The following is a 25,860-nucleotide window of genomic DNA, read 5'->3' as shown; positions in this document are numbered from 1 at the left end:
AATTTTATTTTAAATGCTCTAGATTTCTGTGTCCTTGAAGTCAAATACTGCCATAGCTTAGAAATGAATTTAACTCTCAATTTACAAGAAAAGTTAGTCACAACTTATAAAGTATTTGCTTGAAAAATGTGTTTATCAGTGGTTGTTTGGACATTTTTTCCATAGGAAAAAAATACATGGTAGTCAGGTTACTGTAACAATACTTGTAACCCATTATTGTACTGAAGTATAATCCTGAAGAATTAACCACCATGGATAACCATATTTCTCTAGAAAAAGGCTTTAAGTAGTCCTGAGATGCCGAGAACACATTTCACCCATCCACCCACCTCCTAACTGTCATGGAATTTGGACTTCACTGCAGAGTCTCTTGGCTGATTCCAGGGGAGCAAAGGCTTTGGGAAGGTGGGGAGTGAGGAAGCAAAAGTGAGTAGCAGGACTAATAAGGTGGAGAAGCTTTTCTGCTAACTGGTTCATGCAGGGACCGCATCTCCTCTCACATTTCCCCCTATTCTCTTTTTCCTAAAGGAAAAAAGGGATTTTATTTCCACAAGAGTACTTCATTTAGCAGGAAATATACCAATTTCCTCCAGAGAAGGAATGACTTGATTCTCCTAATTCTTGTTTGAAAATTTCCAGAAAAGGACTCTGACTGGCCCAACTCATGTTAGGTGTTTAACCTCAAACACTCATATTAGGAGAATGCTTAAGTAAATTATTAAAAATCTATATAGTGGATAGCCATCAAAGCTATGTTTATTATGGGTTTTTAAAAAATTGATATGGGAAAATACATGTTAAAATCAGAATGTTAACAAACTTTACAGTAAAATCTCAATTCTGTGAGAAAAAAGATTGGAATAAAATACATCAAAATGTTTAATAGTTGTTACTCCTGGTATTTGCTTATTATACCCTCTTAGTTTTTTCTGTATACTATTTTTTTCTACAATAAGCTCATGTAACTTTGAAAACAAGGAAAAAATATAAAAACTCTCACTTTCTGGGCTATTGTTAATAGCCTCCGTATGGACTTCTAGACTCCAAAGCATCCCTCACATAGCTGCAGGAAATTATCTCATTGAAACTTAGGTCTAGTCATGGCACACCCCTATTTGAAATCTTATTTGGTTTCTCATCGCCAACACAGTAAAATCCAGACTTCAAGATCCTTCACTGTAGCTCAATCTACCTGTCCAGTTTGCTCTCCCACCTTAGCCCCACCAGGCACTTTATATGCTTCCACCCCAAACTATTCACAGGTCCCCGAATATACTCTGCACACACCTTTATCCTTTTGCACTGTTGTTCGTTTCATCCAGGAAGCAGCATAAAACTGTCTCCTCCTCCATCACCACCATTGAAATCTGTGAGTCTTCTTGGGCTGATTCAGAAGAGGAGCTCAAATCTTTGTATATTTTACCTTGAGAACAATTTTCATCTACCCAGGAAAGTCACTTTCTTCGTCCAATTATGAAGCCTCAGGAGGCATAAGGGTAGAAAAGAGAACTCACCTGCTTAATCAGATCAAGGTGAATCTACTGAATCACTCCTGAATCAGTGCTGGTGATTAGGGCCCAGGCAGATAACCTTCACCTTCCTGGTTACCAGGCTCCCTCCTTCAACCACGTATCCCAGTTACCCAAATCATTATACTTTAAAATGCTTTTACTGTGCCTAGTCCACAGAAAACACCTGGCAAAATGTTAGCTGCCATTATTGTCCATATCAATAGGGCTTCCCAACTAACATGCAAAGGGATTCTAAAGTTCCAGAACCCAAATCATTGCAATTCATTACAATTTGTCCCACATCGGTTTGTGAGTTATAGGCAATGCTGATTCAATGATGGATGTATCAGCCTCACTTGCTACCATCCTTTCTCCATTGAAGTCCATTACTTCCCTTCCTATGTGCAACTGTAGTCTCCTATGTCTCCAAAATGCACCTACGTGTTGGGAGGATTTTGTCCCCAAAGATTTTATCTGAAGTGAATGCCTTTTATTTCCTATGAACCATCTGCTTCATTTCCTTGTGTTTCTTTCTTCAAAGTTGCTGATCAGCAGCTTACCTCACCATAATAACAAGTATTAAGCACTTATAATGTTTCAGACACTCATAAGTTATGTTTTACATGTATTTATCTCATTTAAAACTCATAAATTTCCCCTGCTTTACAGGATCGGACACTAAGGCTCAGAGAAATTGACTTAGTTTCCATTGTGGCAATGTGGCAACTTAGCTAGTTTGACTGAGTCCCGACTTCGATCTAGGTTTGTCTTATTCCAAAGCCCACATTCTTGAACATTACAACGTAGAGACTAAGCCAAATGGCAGAACAGTAGAGGAACAGTTTCTCCTTCAGTCAATCAAAACAGATCTAATACTGTCACTGCCATGAATGTTTCACCAACTCCTTGAGGCATAATTAGTCACTTGTTCTAATATAAATTGTTTGTACCTCTCTGCAATAGCTTATATCTCTGGCTTCCTTTGGGTTATCATAATTAGTTGTGTATGTCATATAGTAATAATGTTTTTTATTGATTTGGAGATAAAGTAAATGAAGTATTAAGGAGATGCATTTGCTTTATTAACTTATTAATAAATGATGTGCTATTGAATAAAACCTGAAACAACCAAACAAGCAGAAAGTTGGAAAATACTAAAATCGTAAATATTCTTTGCCTCTAGTAAATCACTAGAAAACAGCTCAGGAGATTGTTTCGTTCTCCATTCTCAATTCACTGCTATTGGGGAGAGAAAAGTAATTGAAGAGAGAGAGACCCCTGGCATATAAATAGTCGGTACTCAGTAGAATACTTTTAAAATAAAAGAACACTTCCAGCCCAGAGTTTTTAGGTCCCAGATTTATTACCACTTGTCGCCTCTCTCTCGCACCCTAACAGATGAAGCTGAGAGGCTCGAAAAGAACGCCGAAAACTACATTTCCCATGATGCCCCTCTTCTATACGCAACCTTTACTGGTGACGTCGCTACCATAGCAACCCACGAGCCAGCACTAAGCCGGCCTCGCGCAGAGCTCGCGGTCCCGCTGATTCTAGGCTGGACCCTACGCGGAGACCACAACAGTGGGACGGCCGAGCCACGATGCCCAGGTATCTCTGTAACCCTGCTTGCGCCTGGCTTATGCTCCCCTCGAGAGCCTCCCTTCTTTCCCAGCCCAGCCAGGAAGGGGTGGAGATGGGGGGGGGGGGGTTGGAGGGAGAGGCCGCTGCGGGTGTATTTGGGGAGAGGAGATCCTCGCGGGACCCGTTGGTGGAAGAAAATTGAGTTCGTCCTCTTTGCAATTCCTGTCTTGTTGGTCAAGGATCCGTAGGCACTATCCTTGAGAGTGTGGATTCTGCCGAAAGCAAGTAGAAAAGTTCCCCAGGTGGAAAAGTTAAGAGATTTTGAAAGATCATTCAACTCCAATTATTCACTTTTTCAATAAGAGTTTCTCGAGGGTTAGGGAATGTTCTAGGAACAGTTTCAGGCGGTGAACCAGACCACAAGCCACTTCCTCAGGGACATCGGCTCCGGGTGCAGGAGTTCACGACAATAAATGAGCCTAACTTGTGAAGGCACTGTGAAGAATGTAAGGTCATATATAAACGGGCAGCAGGGGTGGGGGTGGGATTTTAATCACCTATCAAATACATTTTAGCTTTTCAGTTCTATGATGTCTGTTTTAGTTGCTTGTTCTCAAGGTCATACCTAAACCTTCTCTAAACGACTTATAAGGTGCATCGGGAGAGATGAGTCCTGGAGTCCATCACAGAGCAGGAAAGTCTGTTTTTCTCACATGGTGGGTGGGCGGTGTGACCTCTGTTGAGTTTATGAACCTTAAGCTTCCCATCACGGTTTAATTGGTTACAACACCTCCTCTCTTTTCTGCTGGGAACTTGGAAAGAAGATAATTACAATAATGAAGAAATAGTGTGTAATTGAAGAGCAAACAGGCCCGGACTGAGTTCTTAGGGGCTCACCTGTGAAATAAATGTGTGAATTTTAGGCAGACATTTAGGGACACCTGTTTTGATCTTTTCTAACCCCTTTTTTTCATTCCTGGTTCTTGAATAATAATGATTATAAACACTCACTGATTTTAGGTGATTATGTATAGGCCAGGCCCTAACCTAAATGAATTATCACATTTGAACAGTCATGGCAATCCTATGATGTTGGTATTCTTTTTTATCAGCATTTTAGAGGTGAAGAAACAGATAAGCCTGGGGACTAGCACAGCAGCTTTCATATATTAGGCGCTCAGGAAATACTTGTTGACTTAATAAAGCAATGAAGGATCCAGAGAGATTAGGTAATTTGCTCAAGTTGGCATACTCTATGTAGAAAGTAGTAGATTCGAGCTTGTAACACATAAAATCTTTCTCATGTATTTTTAGTTCAATACTCCATAGTTCATTTAGGCTTTACTTTAAAAAAAAAACGATATAATCTTATTTGTATAAAATTATATGAGTGTGTAGAGAGGTAAATGAAAAGATGATTTTCAAAAGTGATTTTAGGTGATTTTCCCCTTTTTATATTTTAAAAAAGGAATCTTGAGCCAAAAAATATATAATTTAAAAAACAAAGCCAAAAACTTTCAGAGGACAAAGATTATGTGGTACACTGGCTTTACACATTCCCCCTTTTCCTAGATGTTGGTGGTTTTCAAGTTGTGCGTTTCCAAAAGTCATTGTACATTCATGTGTGTCTGAGACGCTAACACACACAGCTTTCAGCCTTGACCGGAAGCCCCCAAATCAGACAACCTCAAATCCTGGCAATAAAGACTCTGCTTATCATTTTCTGCTTCAATCTAGTACAAAGAGAATGACTAATCCTCCGAAGTTTTACCAGTAAATTGTACCCCCCCAAATGATGTTGATTTGTTTTATAAATCTGACTGAAATAAATTTTCTTTGGGCTGGAAAGAAATTTTTGAAAGGATTCTTTTTTGTTTCTCTGAATTTTGGTTTTCTGCCTCATATAGTGAAACTCTCTGGGAAATCGCAACAGCTGAAGTAGAAAAACGGGGAAGTAATGGAAGTGAAGGCAATGGAGTTGAAACTGGAGAAAAGTCTGTTTTCTTCATTGGCAGTAAAAACGGGGTAATGCATTTTTTCCTACTTTTTTTTTTCCAAGTATTGTAATGATTTAACAACCAGTGGTAAAATTTATTGTAATACTTTGATAAAAATTTAGGTACTTCAACCCTTTAACCAGATGACCAATCTCCGGCCTGCTGGTTACATTGGATCTGGTTGGGCCCTGCTCACAGGTGGGTAGGGACTAACAGCCAGCCTTTCTCTTCTTGTCAAGTGGTGTGTCCTGACCTGGGCCACAGCAGCCCAGAGGAAGGGGCATGTGTTTCTGACTAGACAGCCCAGGGGAGTTATCTTTTCCCAGTTTGCACAAAGTCACCATAAATATTGATACTATTCTGGTGGTCATATTTATAGGTAACTTGTACAGCTGAAACAAGCACATAGATAATAAAAACATGAACCATATAGAGTATAATACATTTAACTTTGTCTTAAACTAGTGTCACAGAAATAGAAGGAACCTTGAAAATATCTACTACTCTTCTTTTTTTTTTTTTTTTTTTTTGGTGGTACGCGGGCCTCTCACTGTTGTGGCCTCTCCCGTTGCGGAGCACAGGCTCCGGATGCGCAGGCTCAGTGGCTATGGCTCACAGGCCCAGCCGCTCCACAGCATGTGGGATCTCCCCGGTCTGGGGCATGAACCCGAGTCCCCTGCATCGGCAGGCGGACTTTCAGCCACTGCGCCACCAGGGAAGCCCTACTCTTCTTTTTTTTTTTTAAGGCGATATACTGTTTTTTTTAAAATAAATTTATTTATTTTACTTTTGGCTGCGTTGTGTCTTTGTTGCTGTGTGCAAGCTTTCTTTAGTTGCGGTGAGTGGGGACTACTCTTTGTTGTGGTGCACGGGCTTCTCGTTGTAGTGCATGGGCTTCCCACTGCAGTGGCTTCTCTTGTTGTGGATCATGGGGCTATAGAGCACAGGCTCAGTGGTTGTGGCGCACAGGCTCAGTAGTTGTGGCGCATGGGCTTAACTGTTCCGCGGCATGTGGGATCTTCCCGGACCAGGGCTCAAACCCATGTCCCCTGCATTGGCAGGCGGATTCTTAACCACTGTGCCACCAGGGAAGCCCTAGTCTACTCTTCTGCAATAGGGATTCTTACTCTGGGATCCATGGAGGTACTTCTTGGGGTCTGTGAACTCCCTAGAAATGTATGCAGAATTGTGTGTGATTGTGCACTGGTGCTTTTTTTTTAATGAGAAAGTAGATTCCCCCAGGGTTCTAGTCACTGTAAACAGTGGTTCTATGGTCTAGGTTTGAATATTTCCAACAATGGGGATGTTCTCTTTTACAAGGCAGGCTGTTTCCGTTTTTGTTTCTAGAAAATCCTAGTTACAAAGCCTAGTTGCTGGAAAATTGCAGTCTGTTTCATTGTAACATCCACCCCTTGGTTTGAATTCTGACCTGTAAAAGTATGAGAGTAAGTCTAATTTTACTCTTCTACTTGTTAAACCTTCAGATATTTAAAAATTGCCCTTCTAATAGTTCTGGCAACCACCTTGTCTCCCTGAGTCTTTCTGTTTTGGCTTTAACGTTTCTTTCAGCCATGCTCTGTGTCAGGGACTCCATATCAGTCAGTCATGGATTGTCTTATCTGCGGTGATTCTAATGTGTATTTCTCAGGATGGAACAGAATTTTTGAGGTTTTCCATAACAACTGTAGAAGGTTTAGACACTGTCCGTGTCATGGACTCTACACGTCATGGATTATCTATCTGTCATAATCCTAGTAACTCAACTGGAATTATTCTAATGTGAAATTCTCAGGATAAAACAGAATTTTTCAGGTTTTGCTTACCTACTGTCAACTAGAGCAGGTCTGCCAGCTTCTCTGTTGCCAGATGCCGTGTGTCTGTTACTGAACAGAAAAATATTAGTAATCACATAACCCTGCTCACTAAGTTTGAGCTTGGGGTCTGCAAGCCTTTTTCATTTATGATGTTGTTTTGTCCGTAATTTTATTAGATTGTATCTTTTGTTACAGTCTGTTTTTATTGTTATCTTAAATTACTTTTATTAAAGTAATTCATGTATGTGGTTTAAGAACTTAAAGACTATCAAAAGGTAAACGAACTTATTTACAAAACAGAAATAGACTCACAGACATAGAAAACAAACTTGTGCAGACTTCCCTGGCTGTCCAGTGTTTAAGACTTCTCCTTCCAGGGCAGCGGGTGCCGGTTCGATCCCTAATCCGGAGCTAAGATCCCACATGCTTCGCGGCCAAAAAACCAAAACAGAAGCAATATTGTAAAAAATTCAATAAAGACTTTAAAAATGGTCCACATCAAAAAAATCTTTAAAGAAAAACGAAAACAGGGCTTCCCTGGTGGCGCAGTGGTTGAGAGTCCGCCTGCCGATGCAGGGGACATGGGTTCGTGCCCCGGTCCGGGAAGATCCCACATGCCGCGGAGTGGCTGGGCCCGTGAGCCATGGCTGCTGAGCCTGCGTGTCCAGAGCCCGTGCTCCACAACGGGAGAGGCCACAACAGTGAGAGGCCCGCGTACCGCAAAAAAAATAAAAAAGAAAAAGAAAAGAAAAACTTATGGTTACTAAAGTGGATAGCAGAAGGAGGGGGGATAAATTAGGAGTTTAGGATTAACATACACATGCTACTATATATAAAATAGATAACCAAGGACCTATTGTATAGCACAGGGAACTATACTCAATATCTTATAATAACCTATAATGGAAAAGAATCTGGAAAAAAGACATGATTTTCTTCTTTCCTTGATATTTTAATACTGCATTAATTTGTCATAATCAAAAAAATCATTTGGTCATCTCAGTAGATTAGAAAAGCATTCAATAAAATTCAACACCTGGGGCAACTAACTTACTTTTAGCAAACTACGAATAGAAAAGAAACTTCTTAACCTGATATAGACTATTATTAAAATACCTCCATCAAATGATGTACCATAATTGATTTAACACAGTTTGCCTACTTTTGGATATTTGGACTCCCTCCTCTGTGTTTTATTCAACAATTATAATTTATGCTATGATGAACATCTTTGTGTATGTTGATCAAGTTGCTTAATCTCTCTGTGTCTGTTTCCTCATGTATAAGATGAAAATAAAATACACCTACCTTAAAAAAAAAAAAGATTACCAAAGGTACATAAAGTAAAATAACAAATCTCTCCACATCATTCAGAATCTCTCCCCAAAGCCACCATTTTCATATCTTTTACGTTTCTTCTGTAATTTACTTCTGTATTTCTGAATAATGTGCTTATGGGCTGTTTCCAGACTTTCAATATTATACACTATCTGTTGAATTTCTGATAATAGTAGAAAAGTGTTTACTTCCCCATCTCTCTCAAACTCCCACTTCTAGTAATATCATTGCTATTATCGTGTTGGGCTGAATCAATATTCAGTGTTAGTTTATTTTATTATAAGTGTCTAAATCATTTTTGCTGGTGTGCCAAGTGCAGAACTGTGATTATATTTCCCTTCTCAAGTAACTTTTTCCTGAAGTTTAAAACTTCTTTGTTTTTTATTTGCCTAGTTTTTATATGTACCTTAGTTTTTACATGCATTAGTTATCTATTGCTACATAATAAATTACCTCAAAACTTATCAGCTTTTAAAATGACAGTCATTACCTCACCCAGTTTCTGAGGGTCTGGACTCTGAGAGCACCTTAGTTGGGTGGTTCTGCTTAAGAATTTTCATAAAGTTGTAGTCAAGATGTCATCTGGGACTAAAGTTATTTCTCGCCTCGACTGAACTGGAGAATCAGTTTCCAGGCTCCTCAACATGTTTGCTGGCAAGAGGCATCAGTTTCTTGCTGGCTCTTGGCCAGAGGCTTTAGTTCTTTGCCATGTGGACCTCTCAACAAGGCTGCATACAGCATGGCAGCTTGCTTCCTCCAGAGTGAGAGATCGAAAGTGAGAGGTTACCTGAGACAGAGGCTACAGTCTTTTATAACCTAATTTTGGAAGCGACATGCCATCACTTCTGCCATATGCTGTTGGTCAAAAAGAGCAGTGCAGTGTGTGAGGGACTACAGATGGGTGTGAATACCAGGAGGTGGGGCTCATTTGGGACCATCCCTTTTTAAAAATTTTTATTTTATATTGGAGTATAGTTGATTTACAATGTTGTGTCAGTTTCAGGTGTACAGCGAAGTGATTCAGTTGTACATATACATACATCCATTCTTTTTCAGATTCTTTTCCCACATAGGTTATTACAGAATATTGAGTAGAGGTACCTGTGCTATACAGTAGGTCCTTGTTGATTGTCTATTTTAAATATAGTAGTGTGTTTATGTTAATCCCAAACTCCTAATTTATCCCTCCTGTCACCTTTCCCCTTTGGTAACAATAAGTTTGTTTTTGAAAACTGTGAATCTGTTTCTGTTTTGTAAATAAGTTCATTTGTATTGTTTTTTTAGATTCCACATATAAATGATAGCATATGATTTTTGTCTTTGTCTGACTTCACTTAGTTGAATAATCTCCAGGTCCATCCATGTTGCTGCAAATGGCATTATTTCATTCTTTTTTTATGGCTGAGTAATAGTCCATTGTGTGTGTGTATATATATATATATATATATATATATATATGCACCACATCTTCTTTATCCATTCCTCTGTTGATGGACATTTAGGTTGCTTCCATGTCTTGGCATGAACATCATAAATAGTGCTGCATGAACAACAGGTTGCATGTATCTTTCCAAATTATGGTTTTCTTCAGATATATGCCCAGGAGTGGGATTGCTAGACTGTATGGTAGCTCTATTTTAGTTTGTTAAGGAACCTCCATACTGTTCTCCATAGTGGTTGTACCAATTTATATTCCCACCAAGGTGTAGGACGGTTCCCTTTTCTCCACACCCTCTCCAGCACTTATTGTTTGTAGACTTTTTGATGATGGCCATTCTGACCAGAGTGGGGTGATACCTCATTGTAGTTTTGGTTTGCATTTCTCTAATAATTACTGATGTTGAGCGTCTTTTTATGTGCTTTTGGCCATCTGTATGTCTTCTTTGGTGAAATATCTATTTAGGTCTTCTGCCCATTTTTTGATTGGGTTTGTTTGGGTTTTTTTGATATTGAGCTATTTGTATATTTTGGAGATTCATTCCTTGTCAGTCACATCATTTGCAAATATTTTCTCCCATTCTGAGAGTTGCCTTTGTATTTTCTTTAAAGTTTACTTTGCTGTGCAAAAGCTTTTAAGTTTATTTAGTTCCCATTTGTTATTTTCATTACTCTAGGAGGTGGATCTAGAAGTGTTTTGCCTATGTTTCCCTCTAAGAGTTTTATAGTATCTGGCCTTACATTTAGGTCTTTAATCCATTGTTAGTTTATTTTTGGTGTGGTGTTAGAGAATGTTCTAATTTCCTTCTTTTATGTATAGCTGTCCAGTTTTCCCAGCACCACTTACTGAAGAGACTGTCTTTTCTTCATTGTATGTTCTTGCCTCCTTTGTTGTAGATTAATTGACCATAGGTGCGTGGGTTTGTTTCTGGACTTTCTATCCTGTTCTATTGATCTGTATTTCTATAGGAGCCTTATTCCTCCAGCTCTTTTTTTCTTTCTCAGGATTGCTTTGGCTATTCGGGTCTTTTTTGTTTCCATACAAATTTTAATTTTTGTTCTAGTTCTGTGAAAAATGCCATTGGTAATTTGATAGGGATTATATTGAGTCTGTAGATTGCCCTGGGTAGTAAAGTCATTTTGACAGTATTGATTCTTCTAGTCCAAGAACATGGTATCATCTCTCCATCTGTTTGTATCATCTTCAGTTTCTTTCATCAGCATCTTACACTTTTCAGAGTACAGGTCTTTTAGGTAGGTTTATTCCTAAGTATTTTATACTTCTTGATGTGATGGTAAATGGGATTGTTTCTTTAATTTCTCTTTCTGATATTTCATTGTTAGTGTATAGAAATGCAACAGATTTCTGTGTATTAATTTTGTATTCTGCAACTTCACTGAATTCATTGATGAGCTCTAGTAGTTTTCTGGTAGCATCTTTAGGATTTTCTACATGTAGTATCATGTCATCTGCAAACAGTGACAGTTTTACTTCTTCTTTTCCAGTTTGGATTCCTTTTATTTCTTTTTCTTCTCTGATTGTCATGGCTAGGACTTCCAGAACTATGTTGAATAAAAGTGGTGAGAGTGGACATCCTTGTCTAGTTCCTGATCTTAGAGGAAATGCTTTCAGCTTTTCACAGTTGAGTACGATGTTAGCTATGGGTTTGTCATGTATGACCTTTATTATGTTGAGGTAGGTTCCCTCTATGCCCACTCTCTGGAGAGTTTTTATCATAAATCGGTGATGATTTTTATCAAAAGCTTTTTCTGCATCTATTAAGATGATCATATGGTTTTTATTCTTCAATTTGTTAATTTGGTGTATCACACTGACCAATTTGTGGGTGTTGAAAAATCATTGCATCCCTGGGTTAAATCCTACTTTCATGATCATGGTGTATGATTCTTTTAATGTATTGTTGGATTTGGTTTGCAAGTATTTTGTTGCAGATTTTTGCATCTATGTTCATCAGTGATATTGGCCTGTAATTTTCTTTTTTGTGTGGTCTGGTTCTGGTATCAGGGTGACGGTGGGCTTGTAGAACGAGTTTAGGAGTTTTCCTTCCTCTGCAATTTTTGGAAGAGTTTCAGAAGGATAGTTGTTAACTCTCCTGTAAATGTTTGTTAGAATTTGCCTGTAAAGCCATCTGGTCCTGGACTTCTGTTTGTTGGTAGTTTTTTAAATCACAGTTTCAATTTCAGTACTTGTGATTGGTCTGTTCCTATTTTCTATTTCTTCCTGGTTCAGTCTTGGAAGATTGTACCTTTCTAAGAATTTGTCCATTTCTTCTAGGTTGTCCATTTTATTGGCATATAGTTGCTTGTGGTAGTCTCTTATGATCCTTTGTGGTGTCAGTTGTAACTTCTCCTTTTTCATTTCTTGTTTTCTTGATTTGAGCCCTCTCCCTTTTTTTCTTGATAAGTCTGGCTAAAGGTTTATCAATTTGTTTATCTTTTCAAAGAACCAGCTTTTAGTTTTATTGATTTTTTTATTGTTTTCATCTCTATTTCATTTATTTCTGCTCTGACCTTTATGATTTCTTTCCTTCTACTGACTTTGGGTTTTGTTTGTTCTTCTTTCTTTAGTTGCTTTAGGTATAAGGTTAGGTTGTTTGAGAGTTTTTTTGTTCCTGAGGTAAGATTGTATCGCTATAAACTTCCCTCTTAGAACTGCTTTTGCTGCGTCCCATAGATTTTGGGTTTTGTTTGTTTCTTTGTTTTAATTTTATTAATTTTTTACACAGCAGGTCGTTATTAGTCATCAGTTTTATACACAACAGTGTATACATGTCAATCCCAATTGCCCAATTCATCCCACCCCCACCCCCTCGCCGCTTTCCCCCCTTCGGGTCCATACGTTTGTTCTCTACATCTGTGTCTCAATTTCTGCTCTGCAAACCGGTTCATCTGTACCATTTTCTAGGTTCCACATATATGTGTTAATATACAATATTTGTTTTTCTCCTTCTGACTTGCTTCACTCTGTATGACAGTATCTAGATGCATCCACGTCTCTACAAATGACCCAATTCCGTTCTTTTTTATGGCTGAGTAATATTCCATTGTATATATGTACCACATCTTCTCTATCCATTCATCTGTCGATGGGCATTTAGGTTGCTTTCATGACCTGGCTATTGTAAATAGTGCTGCAGTGAACATTGGGGTGCATGTGTCTTTTTGAATTAGGGTTTTCTCTGGTTATATGCCCAGTAGTGGGATTGCTGGATCATATGGTAATTCTATTTTTAGTTTTTTAAGGAACCTCCATACTCTTCTCCATAGTGGCTGTATCAATTTACATTCCTACCAACAGTGCAGGAGGGTTCCCTTTTCTCCACACCCTCTCCAGCATTTGTTCTTTGTAGATTTTCTGATGATGCCCATTCTAACTGATGTGAGGTGATAACTCAATTTAGTTTTGATTTGCATTTCTCTAACAATTAGTGATGTTGAGCAGCTTTTCTTGTGCCTCTTGGCCATCTGTATGTCTTCTTTGGAGAAATGTCTATTTAGGTCTTCTGCCCATTTTTGGATTGGGTTGTTTGTTTTTTTAATATTGAACTGCATGAGCTGTTTATATGTTTTGGAGATTAATCCTTTGTCCATTGATTCATTTGCAAATGTTTTCTCCCGTTCTGAGGGTTGTCTTTTCATCTTGTTTATGGTTTCCTTTGCTGTGCAAAAGCTTTTAAGTTTCATTAGGTCCCATTTATTTATTTTTGGTTTTATTTCCATTACTCTAGGAGGTGTATCAAAAAAGATCTTGCTGTGATTTATGTCAGAGAGTGTTCTTCCTATGCTTTCCTCTAAGAGTTTTATAGTGCCTGGTCTTACATTTAGGTCTCTAATCCATGTTGAGTTTACTTTTGTGTATGGTTTTAGGGAGTGTTCTAATTTCATTCTTTTACATGTAGCTGTCCAGTTTTCCCAGCACCACTTATTGAAGAGACTGTCTTTACTCCATTGTATATCCTTGCCTCCTTTGTCATAGATTAGTTGACCATAGGTGTGAGGGTTTATCTCTGGGCTTTCTATCCTGTTCCACTGATCTATAATTCTGTTTTTGTGTCAGTACCATACTGTCTTGATTACTGTAGCTTTGTAGTATAGTCTGAAGTCAGGGAGTCTGATTCCTCCAGCTCTGTTTTTTCCCCTCAAGACTGCTTTGGCTATTCGGGGTCCTTTGTGTCTCCATACAAATTTTGAGATTTTTTGTTCTAGTTCTGAAAAAAATGCCATTGGTAATTTGATAGGGATTGCATTGAATCTGTAGATTGCTTTGGGTAGTATAGTCATCTTTCACAATATTGATTCTTCCAATCCAAGAACATGGTATATCTCTCCATCTGTTGGTATCATCTTTAATTTCTTTCATCAGTGTCTTATAGTTTTCTGCATACAGGTCTTTTGTCTCCCTAGGTAGGTTTATTCCTAGGTATTTTATTCTTTTTGTTGCAATGGTAAATGGGAGTGTTTCCTTAATTTCTCTTTTAGATTTTTCATCATTAGTGTATAGGAATTTGCAAGAGATGCAAGAGATTTCTGTGCATTAATTTTGTATCCTGCAGCTTTACCAGATTCATTGATTAGCTCCAGTAGTTTTCTGGTAGCATCTTTAGGATTCTCTATGTATAGTATCATGTCATCTGCAAACAGTGACAGTTTTACTTCTTCTTTTCCAGTTTGGATTCCTTTTATTTCTTTTTCTTCTCTGATTGCTGTGGCTAGGACTTCCATAACTATGTTGAATAATAGTGGTGAGAGTGGATATCCTTGTCTTGTTCCTGATCTTAGAGGAAATGCTTTCAGTTTTTCACCATTGAGAATGAAGTTTGCTGTGGGTTTGTCATATATGGCCTTTATTATGTTGAGGTAGGTTCCCTCTATGCCCACTTGCTGGAGAGTTTTTATCATAAATGGGTGTGGAATTTTGTCAAAAGCTTTTTCTGCATCTATTGAGATAATCATATGGTTTTTATTCAGTTTGTTAATATGGTGTATCACATTGATTTGTGTATATTGAAGAATCCTTGTATCCCTGGGATAAATCCCACTTGATAATGGTGTATGATCCTTTTAATGTGTTGTTGGATTCTGTTTGCTAGTATTTTGTTGAGGATTTTTACATCTATATTCATCAGTTATATTGGTCTATAATTTTCTTTTTTTGTAGTAGCTTTGGTTTTGGTATCAGGGTGATGGTGGCCTCATAGAATGAGTTTGGGGGTTTTCCTTCCTCTGCAATTTTTTGGAAGAGTTTGAGAAGGACGGGTGTTAGCTCTTCTCTAAATGTTTGATAGAATTCACCTGTGAAGCCATCTGGTCCTGCACTTTTGTTGGAAGATTTTTTTTTCCATAGCTTTTTAATATGCTTTTTTTAATTAATTAATTTAATTTATTTATTTTTGGCTGCGTTGGGTCTTCCTTGCTGTGTGCGTGCTTCCTCTAGTTGCGGCGAGTGGGGGCTACTCTTCATTGCCATGCGCGGGCTTCTCATTGCGGTGGATTCTCTTGTTACAGAGCACGGGCTCTAGTCACACGAGCTTCAGTAGTTGTGGCTCGCGGGCTCTAGAGCGCAGGCTCAGTAGTTGTGGCGCCTGGGCTTCGTTGCTCCGTGGCATGTGGAAACTTCCCAGACCAGGGCTTGAACCTGGTCCCCTGCATTGACAGGTGGATTCTTAACCACTGCACCACCAGGGAAGCCCTTGTTGGAAGCATTTTAATCACTGTTTCAATTTCATTACTTGTGATTGGTCTGTTCATATTTTCTATTTCTTCCTCGTTCAGTCTTTGAAGGTTATACCTTTCTAAGAATTTGTCCATTTCTTCCAGGTTGTCCATTTTATTAGCATAGAGTTGCTTGTAGTAGTCTCTTAGGATGCTTTGTATTTCTGTGGTGTCTGTTGTAACTTCTCCTTTTTCATTTCTAATTTTATTGATTTGAGTCTTCTCCCTCTTGGTGAGTCTGGCTAATGGTTTATACATTTTGTTTGTCTTCTCAAAGAACCAGCTTTTAGTTTTATTGACCTTTGTTATTGTTTTCTTTGTTTCTATTTCATTTATTTCTGCTCTGATCTTGATGATTTCTTTCCTTCTGCTAACTTTGGGTTTTGTTTTTTCTTCTTTCTCTAGTTCCTTTAGATGTAACATTAGATTGTTTATTTGAGATTTTTCTTGTTTCTTGAGGTAGGCTTGTATGGCTGTAAACTTCCCTTTTAGAACTGCTTTTGCTGCATCCCGTAGGTTTTGGATTGTCATGTTTTCATTGTCATTTGTCTCTAGTATTTTTTTATTTCCTCTTTGATTTCTTCAGTGATCTCTTGGTTATTTAGGAACATATTGTTTAGCCTCCATGTGTTTGTGTTTTTTACGTTTTTTTTCCCTATAATTGATTTCTAATCTCATAGCATTGTGGTCAGAAAAGATGATTGATATGATTTCTATTGTCTTAAATTTACTGAGGCTTGATTTGTGACCCAGGATGTGATCTATCCTGGAGAATGTTCCGTGCGCACTTGAGAAGAAAGTGTAATCTGCTGGTTTTGGACGGAATGTCCTATAAATATCAATTAAATCTATTTGGTCTATTGTGTCCTTTAAAGCTTCTGTTTCCTTATTTATTTTCATTTTGGATGATCTGTCCATTGGTGTAAGTGAGGTTTTAAAGTTCCCCACTATTATTGTGTTACTGTCATTTTCCTGTTTTACAGCTGTTAGCAGTTGCCTTATGTATTGAGGTGCTCCTATGTTTGGTGCATATATATTTATAATTGTTATATCTTCTTTTTTGGATTGATCCCTTGATCATTATGTAGTATCCTTTCTTGTCTCTTGTAACATTCTTTATTTTAAAGTCTATTTTATCTGATATGAGTATTGCTACTCCAGCTTTCTTTTGATTTCCATTTGCATGGAATATCTTTTTCCATCCCCTCACTTTCAGTCTGTATGTGTCCCTAGGTCTGAAGTGGGTCTCTTGTAGACAGCATATAGATGGGTCTTGTTTTATCCATTCAGCAAGCCTGTGTCTTTTGGTTGAAGCATTTAATCCATTCTCGTTCAAGGTAATTATCGATATGTATGTTCCTATGACCATTTTCTTAATTGTTTTGGGTTTGTTTTTGTAGGTCATTTTCTTCTCTTGTGTTTCCCACTTAGAGAAGTTCCTTTAGCATTTGTTATACAGCTGGTTTGGTGGTGCTGAATTCTCTTAGCTTTTGCTTGTCTGTAAAGCTTCTGATTTCTCCATCGAATGAATGAGATGCTTGCTGGGTAGAGTAATCTTGGGTGTAGGTTCTTCCCTTTCATCACTTTAAGTATATCGCGCCACTCCCTTCTGGCTTGTAGAGTGTCTGCTGAGAAATAAGCTGTTAATCTTATGGGAGTTGCCTTGTATGTTATTTGTCGTTTTCCCCTTGCTGCTTTCAATAATTTTTCTTTGTCTTTAATTTTTGTCAGTTTGATTAATATGTGTCTTGGCATGTTCCTCCTTGGGTTTATCCTGTATGGGACTCTCTGTGCTTCCTGGACTTGGGTGGCTATTTCCTTTCCCATGTTAGGGAAGTTTTCTGCTATTATCTCTTCAAATATCTTTTCAGGCCCTTTCTCTCTTCTCTTTCTAGGACCCCTATAATGTGAATGTTGGTGCATTTAATGTTGTCCCAGAGGTCTCTTAGACTGTCCTCTTTTCTTTTCATACTTTTTTTCTTTTTTCTGTTCTGCAGCAGTGATTTCCACCCATCTGTCTTCCAGCTCACTTATTCATTCTTCTGCCTCATTTATTCTGCTATTGATTCCTTATAGTGTATTTTTCATTCCAGTTATTGTATTGTTCATCTCTGTTCTTTAAATCTTCTAGCTCTTTGTTAAACATTTCATGTATCTTCTTGGTCTGTGCCTCCATTCTTTTTCCAAGATCTCGGATCATCTTTACTCTGGTTACTCTGAATTCTTTTTCGGAAGATTGCCTATCTCCAATTCACTTGTTGTTCTTCTGGAGTTTTATCTTGTTCATTCATCTGGAACATATTTCTCTGCTGTCTCATTTTGTCTAACTTTCTGTGTTTATGGCCTCTGTTCCTCAGGCTGCAGGATTGTAGCTCCTCTCACTTCTGGTGTCTGCCCCCAAGTGGGTGATGTTGGTGCAGGGGCTTATGCAGGCTTCCTGGTGGGAAGGACTGGTACCTGCCCACTGGTGGATGGAGCTGGGTCTTGTCCCTCTGGTGGGTAGGGCCATGTTAAAGGGTGTGTTTAGAGATGGCTGTGAGATCAGGATGACTTTAGGTAGCCTGTCTGCTGATGGGTGGTGCTGGGTTCCCACCCTGTTGGTTGTTTGGCCTAAGGTGTCCCAGCACTGGAGCCTGCAGGCTGTTGGGTGGGGCCAGGTCTCAGTGCCAAAGTGGTGACCTCCAGGAGAGCTCACGCCAATGAATATTCTCTGGGGCCTCTGCCACCAGTGTTGTTGCCCCCACAGTGAGCCACAGCTGACCTCTGCCTCCCCAGGAAATCCTCCAGGACATTCCAGTAGGTCTGGCCCAGGCTCCTATGGAGTCACTGCTTTGCCCTGGATCCCAGTGTACGTGAAACCTTGTGTGTGCCCTCCAAGAGTGGAGCCTCTGTTTCCCCCAGTCCTGTGGAGCTCCTGCACTCAAGCCCCACTGGCCTTCAAAGCCAAATGCGCTTGGGGCTCCTCCTCCTGAACCTCCTGAAGCCAGACACCCCCAGGCTGGGGAGCCTGACATGGGGCTCAGAACTCTCATTCCTGTGGGAGAACCTCTGAGATATAATTATTTTCCAGTTTGTGGGTCAGCCACCCAGCGGGTGTGGGATTTGATTATATTGTGAAAGTGCCCCTCCTACCATCTTCTTCTTTGTCTTTGTATGTAGAATATCTTTTTTAGTAGGTTTGAGTCTTTTTTTGTTGATGGTTGTTCAGCAGTTAGTTGTGATTTTGATGTTTTCATGGGAGGAGGTGAGCTCAAGTCCTTCTCCTCTGCCATCTTGTCTCTGCCTCTCACTGTTGGACCAAAAGAAGATAAAAAGTCATTCCAGGGTGAGGTCTCAGGGGAAGAGGGAACTATCAGTATATCTCAGTGTCCTGGTGCAGCGTTCCACTGGTGGAACTTGAAATTTAATTGGTTTTCCAGTTGGGGAACCATCCTTGAAGCTGGTTCCCCATGTACCTATTGCTAATTTTTTCCACAATCCCCAACAGATGGTCAATGCAAATCTTCATGTGGTCAATTGTATCAAATTATCTGAAAGTACCCCTCTCCAGCCAGAGTCCTCCCATCTTTGAACCTTCTGTGCAGTCTGTACTGGTTATTCCTGGGGGCAGCTGCATAGCTATTGTCCCTCCCCAACATCTTGGGGACTCCCTTTGCATCTTTCTTGTGTTGGAGCTTCAGTTTCCTGGATCCTGTGTCTTCTGTTTTCTTGATTTACTCACTTATCTTTGTGGAGCACATTCTTTTGTAGTTTCCTGGGAAAGTATACATGGGTAGTAAAATTTTTGAGACCTTGCATATCTAAAATGTCTTTATTTTACCCTCACTCTGGATTGAAAGTTTATCTAGGTATAGAATTCTAGGTTGGAACGAGTCACTTAACCTCTCTTTGACCCTAGTTTCTATGTGAGTCTGGATTATTTCCTTTGGGAGTGACAGAAAACTCAATTCAAACTGACTTAGACACTGTCTTGAATAGATGTTATCCCCTACACTATTATACTTTGCCTGTATTCCTCTTGTGATGTGTGTCATGAGATATCCTATGTATTATTCATTTCATATGGTCAGGCTACAGTCTCTAGTGTACATCCATGAGATTATATGCGTTCATTTCTTTTCTTTTTTTAAAAAAACTTATTTATTTATTTATTTATTTTTTGGCTGTGTTGGGTCTTCATTGCTGTGCGTAGGCTTCATCCAGCTGCAGCAAGCGGGGGCTACTCCCTGCCACAGTGTGTGGACCTCTCATCTCAGCGGACTCCCTTGTTGCAGAGCGTGGGCTCTAGGCGCACGGGCTTCAGTAGTTGTGGCACGTGGGCTTCAGTAGTTGTGGCTTGCAGGCTCTAGAGCACAGGCTCAGTAGTTGTGGTGCACGGGCTTAGTTGCTCCATGGCATGTGGGATTCACCCTGACCTGGGCTCAAACCCGTGTCCCCTGCATTGGCAGGCAGACTCTCAACCACTGTGCCACCAGGGAAGTCCCTGTTTATTTATTTTCTTTTTTTAAGCCTTTTTTAAAAAAATTTATTTTTGGCCGTGTTGGGTCTTCATTGCTGCACGCAGGCTTTCTCTAGTTGTGGCAAGTGGGGGCTACTCTTTGTTGTGGTGCGTGGGCTTCTCATTGCGGTGGCTTGTTGCAGACCACAGGCTCTAGGTGCGTGGGCTTCAGTAGTTGTGGCACGCAGGCTCAGTAGTTGTGGCTCGCGGGCTCAGTAGTTGTGGCTCGCGGGCTCAGTAGTTGTGGCTCGCGGGCTTAGTTGCTCTGCGGCATGTGGGATCCTCACGGACCAGGGCTTAAACTTGGGTCCCCTGTATTGGCAGGCAGACTCTCAACCACTGTGCCACCAGGGAAGTCCCTGTTTATTTATTTTCATGCAAATGTATTTGTTTATGCTGCCACCACCTGCATGTTTGTAAGTTTCCATACAGATACACAAAATGTGCTGCATTTTTCCTCCTCTTCTGTCTCTTTTTATTCTTCACATTGATATTGCACTCACTCATGCCACAGGTTTTGGTAATATATATGAGGTCATTTTGTTTTCCTGTGATAATACTGAACTTATTACTTGTAGTTTTGCATCTGTGGCTTTAATATATTATTCTAAGGCATTGTCTCAGCAGTTTTGTCGTATGAATTACATGGACCCTCTTCCATTATTCTCTTTAAAAATTTTTCTTAATATCATACCTAATGACATCTCAATTTATCCAGACCTTTCTCTCTTGTTTTCTCTGCTCTCATTTGATTGTCAAGTTTCTAGGCATGGTCTTCTGATCCACTTGACATATGTTTCCTCTCTTTTCAAGGGATAATCATTCTATGTAAACTATTAAATACAGAATGGATAAACAACAAGGTTTTACTGTATAGCTGAGAAACTATATTCAATATCCTGTAATAAACGATAATGGAAAAGGAAAAAAATAAAGCTTGCAGAAAAAAATTTTTTTAAGGCTTAATCATTCTAGTATTCCTAGAGTGTGGCCCAGAAAACTTTGTCATTGACTAGTCTTTCACTTCCCAGACCTTACTTTCTCACCCTAAACCTGAATCTCTAGGTGGTAGAAAAGTGGGAAGGAAGCTGTCTAGACCTCTACATTTTTACTTTTCCAGTTTCCCATAGTCTAAGATCTGGTTGTCAGAAGGTGCTTTCCAGGGTCCCTTAAAGGATAGCAAACACTAGGCACACATCTTCCACACACATCTTATCAATCGTGGTGCCTTTTTCTGCTGAGCCTGAAGATGACATCTGATCCACAGCATTCTAGGAAAGTGCTGGCGGTTGAGATACAACAATCTGTTTGTCATTTCTGACCCTAGTAATGTCATTTATCTCCACACAGATTAGCAGAAGTCAGCCAAAATCCATGGGTTGATAGGTGCACAGGTATAGCATACCCTTTAGATCAACAGAGAGCTAATTTCACATAGAATAATCATTTAAGTGTTGTGTACCATAAGGGGGCAGTTAATTAAGAAATAATGTTGATGACAGTATTAACATTCTCACTAAGACATGATTGAAAAATACCCAGATGAAAGAATTTTACATATGAAATGAATTATTTTTTATCACCTAATATTAGAATAATTACATTTTGAATACAATATTTAGACATTTTGTGCAAATTCATGGTCATGGAACCATTGAGCTTGAAGTTAATGAACTAATTTTATACTTAGCTAATACCATATTTAGTGTGAGTTAAAAAGTACTTATATTGATCTAGGAAAAATTATAATAGTAAATATAATTTTAAATATTTTAACTTTTTAATTTCATAATTTGAAAATATTAAGGTCTTCTACCTCAGTTGAGTATAAAAGCCAGGATCCATTTAAATATCTAAGTCAGCATCTAAGTCAATAAGTCAGTATCTTAAATAATATTCATATTTTATATTCAGTTAGTTCACTTTTAGGAATCTCATTTAAGGAATAATTGAATTGTGCCAATGATGTTTGTCAAAGGGCTGTTTATTGTTGTGAAAAGGACAGCATATCCTTTGGAACACTTTAGTAGCAAGAGACCCCTCCCCACTGACTGTAAGCTTCCCTTGTTTAGCCAAGGATAAAAAAGGTTTTGGAAGTGGCCATACAGAGCAGGAACAGATGCATCCTATCTTCATGCAGCTTTGCTTGGCCCACAGAGTTTCTGCCAGAGACGTAGAACTGCTGGTGACACTGTCTAAAAATGGTTGAGGCTTGCAGATGCTGAAATTCATCTTATTTGGGGTTTATATTACAGACCTTCCTCGACTTACAATGGGGTTACATCCCAGTAAGCCTATCATAAGTTGAAAATGCCGTCAGTCGAAAATGCATTTAATACATCTAACCTAACCTACATCATAGCTTAGCCTAACCTACCTTAAATGTGCTCAAAACACTTATATTAGCTTATAGTTGAGCAAAGTTATCTAACACAAAGCCTATTTTATAATAAGGTGTTGAATATCTCATGTAACTTATTGAATACTGTATTGAAAGTGAAAAACAGAATGGTTGTGTGCATACAGAATGGTTGTAAGTGTATTGGTTGTTTACCCTCGTGATCGAGGGGCTGACTGGGAGCTGCAGCCCACCATCATGAGAGAGTATATTAGTGCATATCATTAGCCCGGGAGAAGGTCAAAATTTAAAATTCAAAGTGTAGTTTCTACTGAGTCTATATCAATTTCACATCATCATAAAGTCAAAAAATCATAAGTGGAACTGTCCTAAGTTGGGGACTGTCTATTTTATGATATTTTATATATATATATATATATAGTGTATATAATACTACTTTATTTCTGTGCTTCATGCTTCTACATGTTAACAGACATGAGGCTTTCAGGAACTAACTTCTGCATCAGTGAAGCTACATCTTTACCGGGCAGCGTCAGTGCCCAGGTAGCCTGAGCACCCCTCTGTTTCCAGCTGTGTCCCAGAAGGATGGATGGACTTTGGAGGCCTCTCACTAAAGCTAAAGAGTTATTCCTGTGGGGATTCCTAAAAAAGTGGTTAGAGGGGCTTCCCTGGTGGCGCAGTGATTGAGAGTCCGCCTGCCGATGCAGGGGACATGGGTTCGTGCCCCGGTCCGGGAGGATCCCACATGCCGCGGAGCGGCTGGGCCCGTGAGCCATGGCCACTGAGCCTGTGCGTCCGGAGCCTGTGCTCCGCAACGGGAGAGGCCACAACAGTGAGAGGCCCGAGCACCATTTAAAAAAAAAAAAAAAAGTGGTTAGAGAATGTGTTGTTTGTGTGATTTTGGAAGTGGTACAATTTCCAGTAGTGAAATGGTTCAAAATAGAACCTTGAAAGTGACATGTAGCAGAAGTAGAGTGAAGGAAAAAGTCTCTTGAGGAGGCAAAGGGGACTGAGAGGTCAGGGTCTTAGGTGGGTTGCCCATGCCCATGTGGGTGTGACAGTAGCTGAGAGGGAGAGGGAGACTGTAAGCCAGAAGAGATGGCACCCATGAGGGTAGACTGATACAAGCTTCTAAGATTCTTGCCAGAGAAGAGAAGTAGAGTAATTGTTTACTCTACTGCTGTGATTGAAGTAATAGAAGGGAAGATGGGATTCATTTTGATAGTCTCTAAATGAACTTGTACTGTGTCAGTGCTTCTTGGACTAGGAAACCCGGGGGTCTATGGATGCATTCTCAGAGCGCAACAGTTTACTAGTGAATTTTTAAAATTTGGATCATTATTTTAATGGTAATCTAAAAGTTGACTTCAATGCCCAGAGTTGAGTTTATTTGGAATTCCACCAAGTAGTCTTATACATTTAAATGAAATTATAATAAAAATAATTTAAATCAACACTATGGGATCATGAGAACTTGAGAAAATTGGCTAGATATTATCTAAGATTCCTTCCAATTCTAAAATACGGTAATTCTGTATACTTTCTTGTACATAGAATTACATTAATTTTTAGGTATTATAGTCCTCATTTATTTAAAACTTTAAAAATATTCTACATGTACACATTCGGTAAGGGATAATTAGAAGATCTTTATTTTCTTAAAAAAATTAATCACTACAAAGTTATCACCTGGAAACATTCACTGTTAACATGTGATGTCTCTCTGGATTCATTTTTGTATTTTTTTCTCTCTATGCATATTATGTATGTATGTGCATCTCAAAGAAGTAGGAAAAGAAGCTTTTTAACTGAAAACAGGGTCATGCATAATCTATTATGCATGTCTTACCATGTCAGTATGTATATTCCTACATCATCATTCCTGTTAGCTGCATGTTATTCCATTATACGGATTGCCGTTATTAATATAGCCAATCAATTCCCTATTTGGGACATTTAGATTGTTTCTAGTTTTTCACTCTACACCTACCAATAAATATCCTTCAATAATATATATTTTTAGTACTATTCCAATTATTTATATATCTCATTACCAAAAAAAGTCATTTAATTTGATCATAGCCCAGATATAATCTGGAGTCATTTATTTATGATTATCTTTTTTTTTTGGTAAATTATAGCTTTCTTGGCTTAAAAAAACACATGTATAATAAAATAATCTGTGTGTTTGGTAGAGTCCACAGTTTTCCAAACTGCTTTCTTTGGATCCTAAAGGTTTCCTTCGGTAGAGCTTTCCCCTCTGCTTCTCTTTTGTCTATTTTCTTGTAAGAGATTGTTTGTTTAAAAAAAATAGTTTTAAGAAAACAAACACAATGATTTAAACCACTGAGCCAGTCCCTGGTTAAGATGTGAAGTTAAGTTTCATGATTAGTGGCAGAGATGGGATATCCTGTATGCCATCCTATATATCCTTACTCCTAAAAAGAAATTTAGAATAAATACATCTCCTAGAAATAAAACAAACCCAAAAAAGTACTCTAACCTGGTATCTGGATTGCTTACTTGGAACATATTTTCAACATGTCCTTTATTTGTATGTTATCTTTTTTTATTTCCACTTCAACAAATTGGAATTAAAACATGTTAGAAGACACTGATCATCAGCTTAACCAGTAATTAGCATTGATGAGTAGAGAGAAAATTTAAGACAGCTGCCAAGTTGACCACTAAAATGAGGTTTGATTTGCTAGTATTTGTCATCTGCGGGACCTTATAATTATAATAATAGCAGTGTAGTTGCACTCTGATGGAAAGTTGACAGTTAACTTTTTCTACTCATCAAACTTAGGAATAATTCTGAAAGTTTCTAGTTTCCAGGTAATTTATCATTCAAGTGATTAAAAGCTATTTTGAGCCACAATTATGAACAATAATAAAATTTTACATGTGGATGACATTAACACAGTATTTCTTTCTTTTTGAATTTCCAGGGAAAGACTACTATTATTCTAAGGTGTCTTGACAGGTAAGTGTTATGTTAACCTCTAGACTACGTTTGCTTTTTCTTGTTGTGTAGGGCAAGTTAGAATCTAAAAGACATATGGAAAGAGAATAATTTTGAGGCTGAAACAAAATATTTTAATTCTTAGTGAATCCTTATTATGGCTTTTACAATCTCCCTTAAAGATAAAACCAACAACAAGCAAATGAAATTGTACAGGATTAATATTGGATTTCCTTATTTGGGGAGAGAAATTAACATAATTACTCAGCCTACCATAGTACTTGCTTATTTTGGCTCTGCTACTCTGATATTTAAACTTTTTAGTTCTATCTAGTTCATGACTGTTTGAACATTAATTACAATCTTCGAATTGCTCATGGGTTTACTTTTTTTTTTAAATTTATTTTTATTTTTGGCTGCATTGGGTCTTCGTTGCTGCGCGTGGGCTTTCTCTAGTTGCGAGCAAGGGCTGCTCTTCTTTGCGGTGTGTGGGCTTCTCATTGCAGTGGCTTCTCTTGTTGTGGAGCACGGCCTCTAGGCATGTGGGCTTCAGTAGTTGTGTGGCTCACGGGCTCTAGAGCTCAGGCTCAGTAGTTGTGGCGCACGGGCTTAGTTGCTCCGCGGCAT

General features: G+C 38.7%; 1 protein-coding gene across 1 annotated transcript in view; it reads left to right on the top strand.

Annotated features, from left to right (window-relative positions):
* The first annotated feature begins 3,030 nt into the window (after window positions 1–3,030).
* The window catches only part of DYNC2LI1 (dynein cytoplasmic 2 light intermediate chain 1), a 44,962-nt gene continuing 22,132 nt past the window's right edge, over window positions 3,031–25,860 (top strand). Inside the window, exons 1-3 of the mRNA XM_065890900.1 lie at window positions 3,031–3,119; window positions 5,000–5,117; window positions 25,220–25,254. Of these exons, the coding sequence (XP_065746972.1) occupies window positions 3,112–3,119; window positions 5,000–5,117; window positions 25,220–25,254 (161 nt within the window). The 5' untranslated portion in view covers window positions 3,031–3,111. The remainder of the gene's footprint in view (window positions 3,120–4,999; window positions 5,118–25,219; window positions 25,255–25,860) is intronic.

Source organism: Phocoena phocoena, chromosome 14 (assembly GCF_963924675.1).
Source record: "Phocoena phocoena chromosome 14, mPhoPho1.1, whole genome shotgun sequence".
Classification (NCBI taxonomy): Eukaryota; Metazoa; Chordata; class Mammalia; order Artiodactyla; family Phocoenidae; genus Phocoena; species Phocoena phocoena.
This window is presented reverse-complemented; position numbering and strand designations above follow the sequence as displayed.